The sequence below is a fragment of the Esox lucius genome, chromosome 1, assembly GCF_011004845.1.
Source record: "Esox lucius isolate fEsoLuc1 chromosome 1, fEsoLuc1.pri, whole genome shotgun sequence".
Classification (NCBI taxonomy): Eukaryota; Metazoa; Chordata; class Actinopteri; order Esociformes; family Esocidae; genus Esox; species Esox lucius.
Genome location: NC_047569.1, coordinates 28,312,137 through 28,332,525, shown reverse-complemented (window position 1 = coordinate 28,332,525; position 20,389 = coordinate 28,312,137). Strand labels below are relative to the sequence as shown.

Below are 20,389 nucleotides of genomic sequence, written 5' to 3'. Positions count from 1 at the left end.
GTGTGTACTGAAGGCTAAGGGAGTTCATTAGCTGATTAGAGCTCTTCACAGGTTCACATTTCTGTATTATAAATTTTTTATTCTAATATTTTGAGATACTGGATTTTTGATTTCCATGAGCTGTAAGCCGTAATCATCAAGTCTGAAACAAAAAAAGGCTTGAAATGTTTCAATTCATGTGTAATGAATCTAGAATATATGAAGGTATCGCTTTCTGATGTGAATAACGAAAAAAAAAAATAGAACTTTCCACAATATTCTACTTTTTTTAGATGTACCTGTATGTGTTAAAAAAAGATTCATGCTGAATGACAATGCATCCTTTGTTAACTACTTATTGTAAAAAGCTTCAGTGATTCAGAAAGTAGTGAAATGAACAGGTACATACAGTATACAAAGGAGCAGCAGTACATGCAGATATTCTGGTCCTGTAGAAATTAAGGCACCAGAGGTTTAAAAAAATCCACTTTATATTCATATATTTCAAAAAATCATTTCAAGTGTATTGAAGGCAGCATAACAGAGTAGAAGGGAGTGATTGTTTTCAGGCCTGAGCATCAGTCATCCTCTGCAGTAGTGGGATCTGTTGAGTAGAAAACAGGAATAGGAACAATTCCATTTAGACTGGAAAGAGTACGCTACAGTAGAATTCAATTATAAAAATATATATTGCATACAATCTTGAAGAAGTCAAGCCAGCTGCAACGATTGGATTCTGTGAAATACTAATTCAAATAACAATGAGGGATTTATTTTGTGTCGGCAACCATACGTAATTCTACAGAGTCTCACATTTTGACTGACCTCTTCACTATAAGCACAGGTGGACTGGTGAACAATGTGCTTCTAAAGCCAAGTCCCTTCTTACCTTTAATAGGTCAATTCCAGTGAGGGCGTTGACTGAGGCAGGAAGTTCTGCCAAGAGGCGGTTCACTTCGCCCGTCACACGGTTGCCCTCCCCACTCAGGATGACAATCTCATTGGTCCTGCCCAGAGGTGCCGCCACCTTGGCTGCAATCTGGGAAAACACACATATTGAAGTTTTTCATGTACTCTCAACACAAAACACCTAGGGCAAGCACTATTCTATTAAATTATGTTCATTTCAGTGTTACAAATAATCTTACAAGTCACTTTAAAATGGTGTAATCTGCCACTTGTAGTATATCACATGTAATTCTGGTTGACTAATATAATGTAGATAGCTACAGGTGAATTAAGTTTTATTGAACACCATCCATTCAGAAAGTCTACAACTGTCTTATTAGTGTGACCAGATCAACTGTTAATTTCTGCTTTTTTAGTATCAATGTTACTACATTAACCTGGGGGCCTACTATGTAAGTATGTGCCTCTACGGTACATCTATACATCACTACCTATCAATATGATTACACACATCTGTTCAGAGGACTCCTTAAGGCTGTAGGCTTTATAAAACAAAAGAAAACAACAAAATATGACTTTTGCATTCTGTATTGTTACCTTGGGCAGGGCCTCCAGGACCAGAGCCGTCTTGGCTGCTTCTCCATACTGCTGGTAGGCCTCAGCCTTCAGCCTCATCTTCTCAGCCTCAGCTTTCCCTATAGCCTCAATGGAGCCAGCTTCTGCCGCTCCTATCTTACGAATCTTTTCTGCCTCTGCCTGGGCTGTCAGAACTTTCTTCATCCTTAAACAAAGTTGTCAAAAGCTCTAGCAAACAAGCCTTGTTTTCTCAAAAGACAAAATCATGATGTAATATTTTCCTGAAGTGTAAATGATGTTACTGTGTAATTATTGTATAATTTTACCAGATCCCTTATTAAATCTCCCTTGAGTGTACTTGCTGCACTGTAGAAGACAATGCTCCTAAAGTTACCAGAAATCAACACTAAAGTATGTACAGCGTGATACGCTCCAGACAAGCACGGGTGCATTGGCCGAGGAGATCCAGGACCCTGGAGAGCGAGCTCTGGGAGACGGCTAGAACAAGCCTGTCCCCAGAGCACGTGAGGGAAGGGCGAGCACTACAGGGAGGATGGAAGGGCAGAGAGGCGGATGGGAGGGCCAGCCCCACCCTTCCAAACCTGGCTCTCATAATGGGTAATCTGGGCAACTTTATAGAGGACAGACAGCAAAAGGAGACTAATAACAGTCTGGAAGACATTAAAGGTCCACCAGAGCCTCACCGCCTGCCAAGCTCGCACCACAACAAATACCCTGTTTTGTGTTCCCGATGGCTTTCTTTCATCCACTGTAGATACATTGTTGTTTAATAAAATCGCCTTCGGGCCTGGATCTGAATCCCCATACTGTGTCCTTGCAGTGCCCCGCTACAACAGTTACTTCTAAGTATCTCTATAATGTGGATAAGATCTCTTATGAATGTAATTAATTATATAAAAGTTCCTACTTCTGCCCCTCAGCCAGCTGCTGCATCTTGTATGCCTCAGCCTCTGCAGGCCTCTTCACAGTGGCAATGAGCTCCTTCTCTGTGCGGTCAATCTCCTTTTCCTCTATGGTGATCTGCTTCTTCCTCTGAACCACCTCAATCTCAATCTCCTCCAGACGGATTTTCTGCTGTTCCTTAGCTGCCTGCAGTTCATAGGCCAGCTGGGCCTCAGCTTTCTTGAGACACAGAAAAGGACCATTGATAATTCGCACAGAATACACCACGCAAATAAGTTTAACCATCTTTCAGTAAATGTAAACTAAATTGAATCTGAGTTGGTGATGTTAAATACACACATTTGCTAATTGGTCCCTGGGTTTAGTCCCTGAGCACTCATTAATGCCCCACTATCTTGCCAGTTACGATAGAGAGCGACATAGTTCCTTTACACAGTTGTGCTCAAAAGTTTGCATACCCTTGGAGAATTGGTAATATATGTACCATTTGTAAAGAAAACACGGGTGAGCAGGCAAAACACGTTTTAAATGTCTTATGGGATTCACATTCAACTGTAGGTCATAACAGAATGGCACAATCACAAAACAAAACACAGCAACATAGAAAAAAAATTAACTGACCCCTGGTTCAAAAGTCTGCATACCCTTAGTTCTTAATATTGTGTAGCATCAATGACAGCATGCAGTCTTTTGTATTAGTTGTCTGTGAGGCCCTGAATTCTTGCAGATGGTATAGCTGCCCATTCGTCTTGGCAAAATGCCTCCAGGTCATGCAAAGTCTTTGGAGAGATCTCAAACGTGTAGTTCATGCAAGACGACCAGAGTGGCTTGATGATATTAAGGTCAGGAGACTGATGGTCACTCCAGAACCTTCAGCTTTTTCTGCTGTAACCACTGGAGGGTCAACTTGGCCTTGTGCTTAGGGTTATTGTCGGGCTGGAAAGTCCAAGAGCGTCCCATGCTCAGCTTTCGTGCAGAACAATGCAAAATGTCTGCCAGTATTTTCTGATAACATGCTGCATTCATCTTGCCATACATTTTCACAAGATTCCCTGTTCCACTGTCTTTTTCCAGAGCAGCCTGTATTTCTCCTGAGGTTACCTGTGGGTTTTTCTTTGTATCCCCAACAATTCTTCTGGAAGTTTTGGCTGTAATCTTTGTCTGCCTGACCTTGGCTTGGTATCAAGAGATCTCCGAATTCTCCACTTAATAACTGACGTGTATTTGCAAGACTTGATACCTTTTTATATCCTTTTCCATGTTTATAAAGCTCCATTCCCTTTTTACGCAGGTCTTTTGACAGTTCTTTCCTGCTCCCCACGGCTCAGTATCTAGCCTGCTCACTGCATCAATGGGAGAGCTAACAAACTCATTGACTATTTATACACAGACACAAATTGCAATTTAACAAGCCACAGGTGTGGAAAAACTCACATTTTCACCTGTGTCACCTTGTGTCTCTAAAACAAGGCCAAACATTCAAGGGTAAACTTTTGATCAGGGCCATTTGGATGTTTTCTGTTATCATTAGGAGCCAAATAACTATGGGATAATAAATGGCTTCATATGATCACAATCCTTAAACAAAAGACAGTTTATTCTTGCATGATCAGGCATATTTTCAAAATCAATGCCAAAATTGGACAATTTCTGCAAGGGTATGCAAACTTATGAGCACAACTGTACCAAAAGACTTTACAGGACTAACAGGATTGTGACAACCAAGTCAGACCACAAGAGCATAGTTTTCGCAAACAGCGTTTGGCTGCCAGTATGATGACAGAGCCTCTTGATCATGTAAGACGTTGGATTTACTGAATTACTAACACATAATGATAATTTAGACTCATTGGACCAATGCCATAGCATAATTATTTAAGACAAAATGTCTACTACTCTGTACCAATTGAACTAACATACAGATGTTTAATATGAAGTTATTGCAGACCTTGGTGTTGACTTCTTGGTTGAAAGCAGCCTTCTGGAGTTCTAGTTCTCGTTTGGAGTCAGCCATTTTGGTGTCAGCTAGGAATTTGACATCCATCATCTCCTTCTTGCACTCTGCTTCCTGGAAGGGGAGAGAGAGAAAGTGGGTGAGACCAAATGAGAAAGAGACAGTAGAGACAAGGTGAGACAAAAACTGTTAAAGGCAACAGTAAACAAGTCACCCCCTAAAAACTACAGAATATTGAAATTCATTATTACATGTGACTACAGAATTTCAGTGGTAAACCACAGACAAGAGGACCAAGAAAATTGCTGATTTTAATTGTAGCCCAATAATCAGGGATGGATTCAGACCTGGGATACTAGCACAAGGCAGAAAAACAACAGTACGGTTTCCCAAGGCTCTGAGATATTGCATGGGTTACCTAGACTAATCCAAACTGGTTTGTCACTGCCACATACTGAGTGGCTTAACTAGACTAATATGAGCAGATGTGTCACCACTCTGTCACAGATCAACACAAACATCCAGTATAGCACTACCAATGATTTATACGAATGTTCTCGCATATACAAAGTTGACAGTAATTGTAACATGTACCAAATTCTGTTCCAATACAAATATCCTTAATAACTGTTTAAAATGAACACAAATTAAAAGACACAGTATGAAGTCTGTCCCGTCTTTTATGAGAAATATTCCATGCGTGAAATATTTCAAAGTGTATTTCTCTGAGATATTGTGAAGAACTTTTTCATCCGAGCATTTCTCCTCTACATCTGGTTACTACTTTGTGAACATTTGAGATCAGCCACACAGACAGCTGATTAAACTGTGGATTTGAACAGTTAACCCTGTGATTAAAGACCAAAATAGAGGAAAAATCAGCTTGGCAGTTGAGAGGCAATTATTTTTGACTGTCAGAAGAGGGACCAATTTACCAGAATTCATGACTTCGGGTGAATTGAGGGGAGGAGGTGCGTGACCTTGCAAAGTTTGCATTATCATTGTGGTGTTCATAAAACCAATCTTGAAGCTGTTTTGTTGTGTTGTGTTTATTGGGGTATCATCCTGGAATATTGGAAAGTCATGATGGATAAGTATTTAAATCACCTGGTCATACAAAATGGCTTCAATCCTTGACCGTTAAACAACCATGCAGGGCAATAAATGGACCCAATGACTCCCACAAGATGCCTGCCCATGTCATTATGGATCTCCCACCATGTTTAACAGGGGGAAGGAAACATTGTAGGTTGATGGCATCCTTTGGCTATCTCAAAACAAATCCATCTAGATACAGGAAATGAGGCGAAAAATGACTCATTTGACTATATTACTTTTTTCCCCATTGCTCAAGAGTCCAGCTTTTGTTCGCCATACACAAAGTTATGAGTCTTGTGGTATTCAAATAGTAGCTCTGCAATAAATTCCAGCTTTGTAAAGATCAAAACAGTTTCTGTTTAAACTGGGTAACAGAGACGCTGATTCAATTCTGGGTGAAGTACTTTTGGGTCATTGAGAAACTACCCTGCTAGGTGTCCATCTATCCCTGTCAGTTGACTTCACCGCTAGTTCCTCTTTGCCGATGCAATTTGTCAGCATTTGCTGCCATGAGTTGAGACTATTCCTCTTGAAACACTGAATCAAATATGTAATACTAATTGGCAATCATCCTAATATACCCTCTGCAGCCGTTTGTAATTGCGATTTAGTAAGTCCTTTTCCACGTAGTGTTTGCGTTTGTTTATATGTACAAAGACAGAACCCTCCCCGTTTCATCGTTCAGGGAAAAACCAGAGAAGAGGATGTAGATGAGAGCTAAATAGGGGTCAAAGATTAGAAGAGTGAACAAGATCAGAAATCAGTACAACCAGAACCGGTCTAGGATTTATAAAGCATCTTGATTTCAATTAAATGTTACCCTTATCCCAGCATCTCTTTCTGCCTCAGCCACACCGATGTCTGCATCCCTCTGGACTGCTGCGGTCTGGGTCTTCCCCAACGAACTCAGGTAGTCCAGTTTATCATAGACATCCTATAACACAGAGTCACACAGCGTACCAATAACAGATGCTAAAACACATCAAAATGTCGACACCCACAATTAACACGATAAACATGCAGTAAAAGTCTGCTATCTTACATTAAAAAAAAACAACATTTAAGTTTTAAGCTCAGAGGGTTTACCAATCTCCTGTGGACACAGTCTATATAATTCATTATGCCAGGCTGATGTGAGAAAACAAGAGGCATAATTCTGGTCAGGATTATCGGACAGAGATTGTGCTAAAACTGAGGGTGATGTTTTCAGCTCCTCCATTATCGACAGTAGTGGACATACCACCAACACTACAGCCTTGTCATTCAATGAACAGGGCACAAACCTCTTTTGCTAATTACTTATTTTAAGTGTGACTGTTGAACTGGCCAAAAGAAAGGAATGGAATGTATACTTCTAAGATCAGAAATAGCTCTGTAAAGATATCTTCAGAAATGTCCACAAGTCAAAGCACTGTTTCCAAGTTGAGTACAAACAAATGTGACATAACATAGCATATGGGGTTGGGCTTTAGTTCTGAAAAACCTGTATTTCAGCAGAGTACAGTAATGAGCATAGAAGGAAAATCAAACAGATGACCAAACTACACAAGATTTTACTTCCGAGATTAAAGGAGCTTTTACCTGGCTAGCTAGCAAGTAGTCTTTTAGCTTGCTAACTAAGACAGGACAGCTAGACTAATAAACACATGCATGTGGTAATTCTGATAGAAAATGCAGGACAGCAGTGATTCTTAATATGTCTCATATCGATCATGATACATCTTTTTAATTCAGTGTGGATCAAATGGCCGCACCAATGAACATTATAAACTACTTTCCATTACTTTTCCAAAACTTTAAGGATTTTATTATTTTCCAAAATGTACCCAGTTTTGGGAAACAATTTCCAAATTCCATTGCTTTTTCAGGACTTTAATGACCATACTCAACTGGCAGACAAAACCTAAAGTAGTATAGAAAGCCTCTTTAAATAGAGTGGGGATAAGATACTTCTTATGAAGCATAAGGTACTTTGCTTCTGCATGGGGGAGATAAACCATGCTTAGCACTTTTAAAGAGTCACCTCCAAATCATTGGATTAACACAAATTCCAAAAAGGAAACAAACATTTCATCACTGAAATAATAATATATCAAAATAACATAGGACGCTAAATATATCTCAAACAGCAGCAGACAACAACAAATCAAATGATCTCCACACTTCATGGAGCCACCAAACGACTTACTTTGATGGTAAAACTTAGGATCTCAATGCCCATCCTGCCCACGTCGGGGGCAGCCACCTCCCTCACGAGCTGAGCAAACTTGTCCCTGTCCTGATAAATCTGCTCCACTGTCAGTGTGCCTGTGGAGAGGAGAGAGCAAATATTTGTCAGTCTCTTAACAACACTGGATATAGCCTACTTTAGAAGATTATGCTGTCTTACATGGCAATCAAATAACCGCCGAAACGCATAGGAATTCACACAAATCAAATGCATTCTTACCTACCCATGGGGAGATAAAGTTGTCATAATCATCACCATGAAACATGACAGAAGCTCAGAATTGAGGCAAGTGAAAAAGTATGTCCCCTGAGATTGTACGTTGCTACCAGTTACGTATTAAAATCAACATAAATGCACTTTCACACCGCTTCAATAGCTGGTGTGGCCCTGTTCGTCTGAAAAACCATGTGTGTGACGCTAAGGTCAGGCCGCTGATTTATATCGGCTAATGGAGAACAAAGCCAACAATAACTTGAAATAAACAGATGATTTTAATTGACTTTGGATTCTCCTCACCTAGAATTGAGCGTAAATGTCCTTCCAAGGTTTGCAAAACTACTCCTTTGATTTCGGGGACAGATTTGCCCAAAAACTGCTCACAAGCAATTGCCAGAAGATCATGATCTGTCATTACTTTGATCTGGAGAAAAGATGGGACAGGGGATTAAAAGGACACATCTTGGTCTGTTAACATTTGCATATGAATCACTGATGCTTTATATTATACTACAATTGTAGTATAATTATTTGACATATTTTAGATACTCTAAGCAGAACCTGTCCTGTGACATTGATGTGAACACAGAAGAAACTGACCGTAATCAATAAGAAATAGCGAAATAATGAGTTATAAAATCAATAATAAAAACATGTATAATAATTTTTAAAAGATCTGAACAGACATATTACAATAAAAACTATTAATTGTAAAAAAAAAATAATCTTACTGACAACATATTTCTTAAGACAAACAATGGAGGTAAAGTACATAACAGAAGGATGGTGCTGACTAGTCTTTCTACTTTTGGAAAAGACTAGTCAACTCAAAAGAACAGTTCAAAATGCCTGAGAAGAGGAGCTACAATAAGACAGTAGACACAATCGAGAGGTTGATTTTCTTTACCTGTGCCACCCCAGTGACAGTGATGGCAACCCCCTCTGCAGTCTCAACGTCCTCACACTTGGGTTGTAGTGTCATAATCTCTAGCGTAATCCTATATGAGCAAGACAAGAATTTTAGACAGAACCAAGCATAGAAAACAACTGCTCTTCAACTAGGGATGTGACAAAATTGGAATTTCAGAACACTGAATACGTTTATTCAAATATTTGGGTAGTACTAAAAACAAGCAATGGTCAAAAAGCCTTTACATCTGATGTAGAAGCATGAAACGATTAGGGTATAACCTGCAGGAAGTATAAAGGCTATATCATTGTGTAATAAGCGTTCCAATACATTTCTAATATATTACAATAGCGGTCAATGCTATTACTTTTATAGCAATTTGTCATATCCTGCAAACGCAGAAACACACGCTTCTCTCTCTTCGGTTATAATTTTGACAATATTTATTTTAGCACACATCAGTCTACATATACATAATATTTTGTTTCTTCAGTTTTCAAGTAGTCAAGTTTCTGCCAAAATATAATAAATGCAAATGCTGCTAAAATCGTTACCCATCAAAATCATATTCCTGAATGCCAATCCTAAAACCATTCCATATTATTTAGTAGAAATCCCACTTCCACAACCAGTTGCAAATAATCCCAGAATCCGTCTTTTATGGGGAATGTAGGATTTAGTCTTAGAATTGCTTTAGCTAGAGTGACTAGCACAGCTTTCTCAATCGAGACCCGTTTAAAAGCGGCAGTATAAATTCTAGGACAACACAAAGATTTTCTGATGCTCTTCCAGACTTCCCCCTCCAAACCAAGGAAGACAGTAAATAAACCTTTTAACACTATTATTGGATTTTAACATTGCGATTATACGGGTGCACCACATAAAATGTAACGCGTACCAAGAAGCTTGCTCCCCGCTGCACAGATTGTACTATAGAAAATTAGAGCGGAAATGGCGCTCCTCCAAGTTCCAAGTATTTAGACAAGCTTGCAAAGACAAGAAGATTCGAACGCGGGACATTTGTAGCAGGTCCGTATCTCTAACCACTACGCAATTTAATAACAAGTAGACAGTCAGTCATTCACTCACTCAGTAAGAGACATTCGCTCTTCTTGGCCGGCTTCGCTTACGTGGTCCGGCAATAAGCATAGTCCTCAAAAACGTTTGCTCAGGGAAGGCACTGACATGCCCGGTCCTGTAACCACAGGGACACCTGGGGGGTATTCTATCAACACCGCTAATGAAATCCTCGCTTAATTGAAAAAGCCCGGTTTGAATGAACGCCAACTTCCACTTTGGGCTCAAGCAGTTCCATTAACACAATTTAGCCGTGTCTTAAAGCAGTCCAAAATAAGCGATCATCGAAATGCAGATACAATATCGCAAAAAAGAAGCGAAAACTAGAGTGGTGACCTTCTGAACAGCGGAACAAACCATGCCGATGGGACTTTATTAAGAATTTATAGGAGTCATCACCAAAAAGGGCAATACTGCCGCAATTGACAAGTCAAGGGAGATAGCTTGGCAAAACATTTCTGACATTAAATGCCTAAGTCATACTAGCCTACTTATTTTTTATTTAATTTTTTATAAATGAACATTCAGATCACTAGATAAGAAAGACTATATTATCAGGCTAGATGATACCATATTTATGATCAATCTAAATGAATTAGGCTAACTTATGTGAACTGACATAACTACAATGCATTTACTGTTAATTAGCCTGATTCGGTGAGGATTGAAGCCTTTCTGACCTAGTAACCCTTGGCCTATATTCATTCTCCGTGACTACATTTCAACAGGGGCCAACTGAATAGCCAAAAAGAATGTGGCAACAGCTTTGGTATTAGATATTAGGCAACTTCCATCACAGATCATCGGACAGCATAGAGGCTGACCAATGATGTGCCACATTCTGCCTGGCAGAGCCTTCATTTTAAATTGATCAGCATGACTAAGAGTTGATGCAGTGGTGTCTTTCAAAACGTAAATTCCAGTTCCAAATTATCTCAACATTGCTCACATTCCAGAAGAATATTTTTTATTCTGGGTGTGACTGTGTGAGTTTTAAAATCTGGTTTTACATAGGCCTTCTGCAGCTACATGTTAGTGCTATGACTTTGTTAGGTAAGGAATTTTATTCTGATCTGTGCTGATAAGGTAAAGTGAAACATTATCTCTGTACAGTAGTTACTACATTGTGTGAGGCAGACATTGAAATTGACATTTCTGTGAACAACTCCCAGGGTAATGGGATTTAAAACCAAAGAAGTGTTGACATCCAAACTTATCCGATCTATTTTCACAGATGTGCACATTTCATCCAAATCCAATTGCTACTATTCTGTCTGACAGTTTGTCGACAGATGCCCCCAGGAGATGCCCCTACGTTTATTCTATGGAAAGATTTCCAACTGACATAGTCTGCATCCACAGGTTCAGATGAGGACTGGCATGCACATGGGTATAGTCTATTGTGCCTCTAACATTGGGGAAGCCTGAAAAAAAGAGGATTACGTTAATAGAGGTTTGTCAGCCTGTTACATTTATTTTAACGGTCACATACCTGCAATTGAATAAAATGCCTCCTTGATTCTGTGTTTCAAGACGACCAGGGAAAGTGATGAAAATATTCAGGTACTGCTTTAGAGCAAGGCATACTCTTATTTCCTGGCAAGCAGTTGCCTTCGTAAGACCTTTTGCACCACCAACACTGTACAAGAATGTCCAACATGCAAATGAACACAGAGCTATGCAGACAGACTGAACAGTGGTCAAGGCATGGCTACGTTGGGTGTGCTTCCTTGTGTGTGGTTCCAGCAGACTGCACAGGTAAACTACGCTTGGCCTACTGAACCTGCACCTCTCCCACAGATACTCATCAGGGAAGCCCAGTGGAGAACGTTGGTCTCTGAAGACCCTTGGGGCTGGTAGCATAAACGCTTTGTGTAAAATCTGAGAATCTTCATCCACAGGGTTTTTGAGGAATGGACATGCCATATTTGTTTGCAACTGGCTGGTCTTTAGATGCACTGCTTATATAGTATGATTAGTATGCCTCAAACCATTGTATGCGGAAATTAGTAAGCCAAAAATTATGCATTCATGCATGCTTTTTGGGGTAATGTAGACAACACTTGCGCAGTGAAAGAGGAGGGATTTTTCATAATTCGCCTGTCTTTTCACTGGATGAAAAAGTCAGTTATCGCCACCTATATTGATAGTTACTGCATCAACGTCAAATGTTGTTGTGCCCTGAAATGAAATAGCTTTGGCAGTGTGAAGTTTGTCTTCAGTCTCGCTAGCAATTGCTCAGTTCTCATGACTATTCCAAAGCAGTAAGATACTAGTATTACTGACTTATAAGCAATTAAAAACGGCCAATACAGTTCATAGTTACCGTCTGTGGTGGAAAACGTAATAAATGTTAGTCAGTTTAACACCATGCTTAATGGTGTCTAGCAAAATAATTAAACTTGGCGTTATGTTAATGCACAACAAAATGTAATGTTGAGACAATGTAGGTCCCAATACTGGCATACTAGCTTACAATATACTAAACAGTACGTACTTCATCATCATCCGCGAAGTACATACTGTACTTGTAGTATTTGAGATTCAGTCATAGTCTAGGCCTTTGTCAATTTACTAAAAAGAAAAAGCTGTTTACCAGCAACTTAATGCCTTCTTGAAAACAAATATTAATCATGAAATGCTTCAGTCAGGTTTCAGACCCCATCATAGCCCTAAGACTGCTCTTGGGAAAGTGGTTAATGACCTTTTAATGGCATCAGACAAAGGTCTTGCATCCATCCTATTTCTTCTAGGTCTTAGTGCCGCTTCTGATCATGCAAAAACAATGATTTAGCCAAAAGGTTTGTGTACTCTTATAATCTTCACACAGCACAGCCAGAAGAGGACAGGCCACCCCTCAGATTCGGGTGCCTCTTTAGGTTTCTTTCTAATTTTAAACCCTAAAAAATGAGTTCTCCGGCCTACTGTGAATTAACTCTTGTTGCTTGCTCTTTTAGACTGGGTGTCTGTAAAACTGCTGTTGTGAGAAGGGCTTTACAAAATACATTTGATTGATTTTCAATAGCTCAATCATAGAAAATACAATAAAATTAATGGAAATCAAATTGTACAACACAAAAGATTATTTGGTAGCTTTTATAAAGATTACAGGAGAGCACCATAATCTATTGCAGAAAATGCGAAGAATTCAACCAAATGACACAAAGACAACAGAATGAATGCTGTAGTTTAAGAATACAACTACGTGTCCTTTGACAATTTTAATTTGAAAGAAACAGAAATCATTAACAGAATGATGGTCAATTTGCTAAACACGGCACAGAAAAGTATTGCATGCAACTGTACACATACCCACATGCGTGCACACCTACAGTGGATTTGTTACAACAATAAAAAGGATTTAATCTGATCAACACAACAAAATAAAAATTGTCCAAGTAAAAAAATAAATCAGCAAATTGCTCTAAATGAATTTGAAATATAAAATCACAAATATTTATTGCATTAGTATTCACCCCCTGTAGTCGATATTTGGTGGAGGCAACTGTGGCAGCAGTAGAGCCATAAGTCTATCTGAAAATGTCTTACCAATATTGTACAACTGAACACAGCAATCTTTGCAATATTGCCCAAGCTGTGTTAGGTTGGATAGGGTCCTTTGGTGAACAGCACATTTCAGCTCTTTCCACATTCTCAACTGGATTGAGGTCCAGGCAATTCCAGGCCTTTGTTTTTAAGCCACCATAGCATTACTTTGGCTGTATGTTGATCATTGCCCAGTTGGAACTTTAGTTGTCTCCCAAGTCCTAGGTCTCTTGCAGACTTCAGCAGGTGCTTCCCAGATTTCTCTGTACTTTGCTGCAATCCACTTTGTCATACATCTTCACATGATTTGCAGGCCATGACACAGAGAAGCAAACCCAGGCCAAACATAGCACCTAGAGTTGAGGCTAAAAGGCTCTATTTTACATTAGACCATTGTGTCTTACACTTGGTCTCAGTCTCCCACATGCCTTCTGGTGAACTCTAGCTGAGATCTGACGCGAGTGCTTTCTAAATATGGCTTCCTTTTTTCCTCTTTCCCACAAAGGCCACTATTGTGAAGCATCTGGCCTAATGTTGCAGTATGAACAGTGTCTCTCAGCTCAGCCATGGAAATGTTCTTATATCCTACCCATGCTTAGTGTTGTTGAATAACCTTATTCCGGATTGGCTTTGAACGTTTCTTTGCATTTTTGTTAGGAACTTTACTAACCAACTGTGGGACCTCCCAGAGACCGTTGTATTTAACATAAATCATTTGAAACATTGTACACAGGAGAACCTGATTCGACTGATTAAGTGACGATTGCACCACAGCTCATTCACACGTTGCATAACAAAGGGGGTGAAGTCACGCAATCAATTCTTTTCAGCTAAATACAGTACCACTAAAAAGTTTGGGGTCACTAAGAAATATCCTTGTTTTTGAAGAAAAGCACTTTTTTTTATGCATTAAAATAACATCATATTGTTCAGAAATGCAACTTCTGGAAGCTTCCAGAAAGAATTGCAAAGAAAAAGTCATATCTCAGACTGGACAATAAAAAAGATTAAGATGGGCAAAAGAACACAGACACTGGAAGAACTCTGCCTAGGAGGCCAGCATCCCAGTGTCACCTCTTCACCGTTGACACTGCTTTTTACTGGGTACTATGTAACAAAGCTGCCAGTTGAAGACCTGGCATCTGTTTCTCACATTAGACACTCAAATGGATTCCTCCTTTTGGTCAGTTGTACACCGGACTTCCCACACCTCTTTCTATCTTGGTTAGAGTCAGTTTGCGCAGTTCAATGAAGGGAGTACTACACATTGTTGTATGAGATCTTCAGTTTCTTGCCAATTTCTTGCATGGAATAGCCTTATGTGTTTCAGAACATTTTGAGCCTATAATAAAACCCAGAAATGCTGATGCTGAAGATACTGAACTAGTCTAAAGGACAGTTTTATGGCTTCTTTAAATCAGCACAACAGTTTTTTAGCAGTGCTAACAATCACAAAAGGGTTCCTAATGATGAATTAGCCTTTTAAAATAATAAACTTGGATTAGCAAACACAACATGCAATTGGAACACAGGACTGATGGTTGGTGATAACGGGCCTCTGTACGCCTATGTAGATATTCCATTGAAAATCAGCCATTTCCAGCCACAATAGTAATTTACAACAATGTCTATACTGTATTTCTGATCATTTTGATGTTAATGGAACGTAAAAATGTGCTTTTCTTTCAACAACAAGGATATATTAAAATTAACCCAATTTTCTAAACAGTAGTGTACATGTCTATAGACATGATAGATGAAGATAATTCTATAGCATGCCACACCAAGACCGTCACCAATGGTCTCACCTTTGTATATCAGTAATGAGCCACCAGGCCCAGGCCCAGCCCCCAACCATGTAGGTCTTTTCATCTGAACCGCAACAGGCACCTGAGAAAGCAAACAGACAAGGTGTGAGTCAGTGTCACAATATCTCCATTGGGGAAAGACTCAATCATTCATCAGCATTAATTATTGATGCTCAGTTGACACTGTTGTTAGTCGTTATCCTAACAATTATTTTCTAAATACATGTAGTAGTCTAGGTGCTCTGCAGACTACATTGTTACCATTAGGCAACACAACACCTAACAATTCTGCCCAAGGCTATGATAATGCCTGTAATCCGTTACCACCACAAATATTGCAATAAGATTGTCGATTAGATAAAAGTAATCCAAACAGTAAATCTAAACTAAAAACATAGAAAGGAGGCATGTACAAATCAATTACAAAACCTGTACAAAGGCACACAAATAAGTAACTAAACCACCCTAGTTTAATATTTTCTATATTCCACATGACCTCATGCTTAAAACACACAAATTCAACTGAATGCAAAAAAAATATGAAAATGAACAAGTCAGGCTTTGTTGGGATGACTCGGCCACAACATTTGGATCATTGTTCTATTAAAAGATCTGTGTTTGGTTCAGCTTTTTGACAGATGGACTCACATTCTCCAGGACAACATGGAATTCATGGTTGACAGTGACGGCAAGTTGGCCAAGTCCTTATGCAGCCCCAAACCATAATGCCACTGCCTCCATGCTTTATGGTTAGCATGAGTTTCTTCTCTTCAAATGGCAGTATTTCTGTTTTGCCAGACATATGGTATCTGGCATTGCGGCCAATGAACTCCAACTTTGACTCATGTGTGCCCAGCACACATTGTTACAGTATTTTTGGTCTTCACCCAGGCAAACATGAGCCATGTCTTGATCTTTCGAGAGCAGAGGGTTTTTCCTACCTGAAGTCCCACGTAATCAAAATAATTTTTGTAATTCCATCTAGACAGTAGAACCTCGGATTCAGGAGGAACAGTGTGGTTTTCGTCCAGGCCGTGGAACACTGGACCAGCTCTATACCCTCTACAGGGTAATGGAGGGTTCATGGGAGTTTGCCCAACGAGTCCACATGTGTTTTGTGGATTTGGAGAAGGCATTCGACTGTGTCCCTCGCGGCATCCTGTGGAGAGTGCTTCGGGAATATGGGGTCCTGGGTCCTTTGCTAAGGGCTGTCAGGTCCCTGTACGACCGAAGCAGGAGCTTGGTCCGCATTGCCGGCAGTAAGTCAGACTTGTTCCCTGTGCATGTTGGACTCCGGCAGGGCTGCCCTTTGTCACCGGTTCTGTTCGTAATTTTTATGGACAGAATTTCTAGGCGCAGCCAGGGGCCGGAGGGTGTCAGGTTTGGGGACCACACGATTTCGTCTCTGCTCTTTGCGGATGATGTTGTCGTGTTGGCCCCTTCAAGCCAGGACCTTCAGCATGCACTTGGACGGTTTGCAGCAGAGTGTGAAGCGGTGGGGATGAAAATCAGTACCTCCAAATCCGAGGCCATGGTCCTCAGTCGGAAAAGGGTGGCTTGCCCACTTCAGGTTGGTGGAGAGTGCCTGCCTCAAGTGGAGGAGTTTAAGTATCTATGGGTCCTGTTCACGAGTGAGGGAAGGATGGAACGGGAGATTGACAGACGGATCGGTGCAGCTTCTGCAGTAATGCGGTCGATGTATCGGTCTGTCGTGGTGAAGAAAGAGTTGAGCCGCAAGGCGAAGCTCTCGATTTACCAGTCAATCTACGTTCCTACTCTCACCTATGGTCATGAGCTTTGGGTCATGACCGAAAGGACAAGATCCCGGATACAGGCGGCCGAAATGAGCTTTCTCCGCAGGGTGGCTGGGCGATCCCTTAGAGATAGGGTGAGAAGCTCGGTCACCCGGGAGGAGCTCAGAGTAGAGCCGCTGCTCCTCCACATCGAGAGGGGTCAGCTGAGGTGGCTTGGGCATCTGTTTCGGATGCCTCCGGAACGCCTTCCTGGGAAGGTGTTCCGGTCCCGTCCCACCGGGAGGAGACCCCGGGGAAGACCTAGGACACGCTGGAGGGACTATGTCTCCCGGCTGGCCTGGGAACGCCTCGGTGTCCCCCCGGAAGAGCTGGAGGAAGTGTCTGGGGAGAGGGAAGTCTGGGCATCCCTGCTTAGACTGCTGCCCCCGCCCCGGATAAGCGGAAGATGATGCGATGCGATGCTAGACCGTTGGCACATGCTTTTTTGACATGGTGGGATCAAACATTTTCTTCATTTGTAGACTATCCGTCAGATAGATAGAGATGACTTTTTAACCACTCCCAGACACGAGCATCAATATATCTTCTGCTGAGTGCCTCGGATAGGTCTTTCGACCTTGGCATGATGCCTTACCACACACCCATATGGTTACAAACAAACAAGACCAAGAGCAACGGAGGGCCATGTCTGTCAATAATACATTTTTTGCTACGCATTTAAACGCTCATTCATTGAGTGGTATTTCTCCCATATGAAACAGGCTTGCAGATACAGACCTGGAAGCTGAAAGTCTTAACCATGCTGTTGTGTGTCTACCAGTTTGCCTACCGGTTGAACCGGTCAAAAGAGGACGCCATCTCCACAGCTTCACACTCTGCCCTGACCCACCTGGACAAAACCAACACCTATGTGAGAATGCTATTCATAGACTTTAGCTCAGGATTCAACATGGTCTTCCCTTCTAGGCTGGTCAACAAACTTCTTGACCTAGGGATCAGCACCTCTCTCTGCAACGGGACTCTGGACTTCCTAACCAACAGACTCCCGTCTGTCAGGTTAGACAACATCACCTTGATACTGAACACTGGTGTTCCATAAGGCTGCGTAGTGAGCACCCACCTGTAATCCCTCTTTCCCCATGACTGCATTCCTAAACACAGCTCCAACACCATCGTCAGGTACGCAGATGACACCACGGTGGTAGAGCTGACCAGTGACAATGACGAGACAGCCTACAGAGAGTAGGTCAAGTGCCAAGCCTCATGGGGCGCTGATAACAACTTGACCCATAATGCAAGGAAAACCAAGGAGCTCATTGTGGATTACAGGAAATGGCTGCAGTCACGCCCCAGTTCTCATCAATGGTAATGGAGAGCATTCTAATTAACTGCGCCACAGTGTGGTTTGGTGGTTGTTTTCGCACTAGCAGGCTCAGGAACAGTTTCTTTCCATTTACCGTAATCCTGCTGAATTCTGTCACCCAACACAAATCATACCCACCCTTTGTACTACTGGACTTTATCACTGTCTTACAAAGTCTGATAAGTAAGTTTTTAGTTGTCTACAGGTACATATCATTCCTGCGATTCCTGTATTTCATTTGCACATGCCGGCTTGCACATTTAGAACTGCCACTGTACTTGCATTTTCAAATGTTACATTCACGTCTACCTCCGGAACCTCATTGCTGCTATCCCTGCATTTCAGTTGCACATGTTACTCTTCAATTTGCCTCGACTGCAAATTCAGAATGCCATTGAGAACAGCCACTTGTACCCGCACAACTATTTATCCCACTTGCACATACATTACACTTTATACATGTAAATGTTCTTCCCTCCTCTATTTGCACTTCGGGTTAGACGCAAACTGCATTTCGTTGTAATGTACTTGTTCAATAACAAAGTTGAATCTAATAAAATCTATGTGGGGGGGAATATCTCTGTGCCATTAGCTAGCTTAAAGCAGATGCAATTGCAGCATGAACTCTGACATTGAAAAACCATGCATTTGAACAAAACCATGTAAATAGACAAGAAATCTCAAAGTAGTTCTTGCAAAGTGAGTATTTCCCGGTGGCCTATATTGCGCAGTCTGCAGCTACCACTGTTGGGCGTCATTGCATACAATTGGGGAATACATAGCTTCCAAAACAAAACAAAAAATATATGTTTTGTTTTATGTGAATAATAATGAGCCTTGATCACTGGAGTAGGTACTCCATGAAAACAGTTGAATGACGTTACATGTCCGACAGACCACCATCATTTACATTTTTAGGGAACCGAAAAACACTCAATTTCATTTTGAGCTACAAGCGCGTACTACTGCCCCAAGCGGCAGAACAAAACATACCATAGCGTTGTATGGTAATGGTGGAATTTACACTTACAGGCATAATGTAATTTTTTTAGATTCCTGCCGCGTATACGTACGCTATATGAGCAATTGGGCTGTTGTGCATTTGAAGTTCACCAATTTCTACCACTTCCGCCAAACCGATCCCACATACAACTTAAAGTATATGATAAATCCAACGCATGAAAGACAAGCGCGGCGTTGGACAAAAATATAAAGGTACTTCCGGTCTACCAGCGTGCATTGACCGTAGCTTAATATGTAAAAAGCATCATGTGAAGGACGACTCAAATTCTGAAACGGATCGTACGCAACGCATAGTCGCGCTGTTTTAGTGAAGTGGGTAGCGGCCTTAATAGAACAGCAAAATATTTCTTCATGGACAATATATTAGTTGAAGTTTGTTTTTTGTGTTAATTAATCTACCAATATCTATCAAAATACAGTCTTATTAACTACATACAGTTGCTAGTGATACATTAAGGAAAGCAGTTGGTCCTACAGTAAACGACAGTTTACCGTGTAGGTTTTGCTACATTACATTAGCTCCCTAGTAAGCTAGCTAGCTAAGATGGCAAAAAGGGGGAACACCTACCAGAAACAACCAAGGCTTCATTTGGTCCAACTGTAAGGCAACTACCCATTTTCTTCCAGTGAAATGTTGTTAGAAATATATTTAAAACCGCTCCGTATTTTGTTATTGTTTGTGGTAAAATGTATCTCAAATCGTTTAAAAACAATAACGACTCACAGCGTCTTTGCCACCTTTCTATTAAATCTCATGCAAGCCCCCGCCCCAAATGAAGACGATGACGTAGCCTCAAATATGTCAACACAACAAGCCCTGCCTTCTATCGAGTTCTGCTTTATCAGTTAGAGATTTATACTGGAACTTAAAATTACAATGGGAAGACAATCGACTTCTTTCGAAAATGTATATAGTTGAATGGAATCATTTTATTTAGAAAAATTTGCCTTGGCATTATATGTAGATAATCTCGACCGGCATGTAGCTGCTAGGTCATTCAGAATGTTTATTAGTCTAAATC

General features: G+C 40.8%; 1 protein-coding gene across 2 annotated transcripts; it reads right to left on the bottom strand.

Moving 5' to 3' along the window:
• Positions 1 to 195: 195 nt before the first annotated feature.
• Positions 196 to 20,129, bottom strand: flot2b (flotillin 2b). Of its 2 annotated transcripts, XM_010871208.4 has the most exons (11): positions 19,936 to 20,129; positions 15,228 to 15,309; positions 8,794 to 8,884; positions 8,187 to 8,310; positions 7,629 to 7,747; positions 6,261 to 6,374; positions 4,337 to 4,456; positions 2,393 to 2,607; positions 1,486 to 1,669; positions 869 to 1,018; positions 196 to 583 (listed from the first exon to the last, which is right to left on the bottom strand). In XM_010871208.4, the coding sequence occupies exons 1-11, from the start codon at positions 19,982 to 19,984 to the stop codon at positions 545 to 547; spliced, it is 1,287 nt and encodes a 428-aa protein (XP_010869510.1). In that variant the 5' UTR covers positions 19,985 to 20,129; the 3' UTR covers positions 196 to 544. The 2 variants fall into 2 exon arrangements, with proteins under 2 accessions (XP_010869510.1, XP_019906490.1); XM_020050931.2 differs by lacking the exons at positions 15,228 to 15,309; positions 19,936 to 20,129 and adding an exon at positions 9,886 to 10,411.
• Between the last annotated feature and the right edge of the window lie 260 nt (positions 20,130 to 20,389).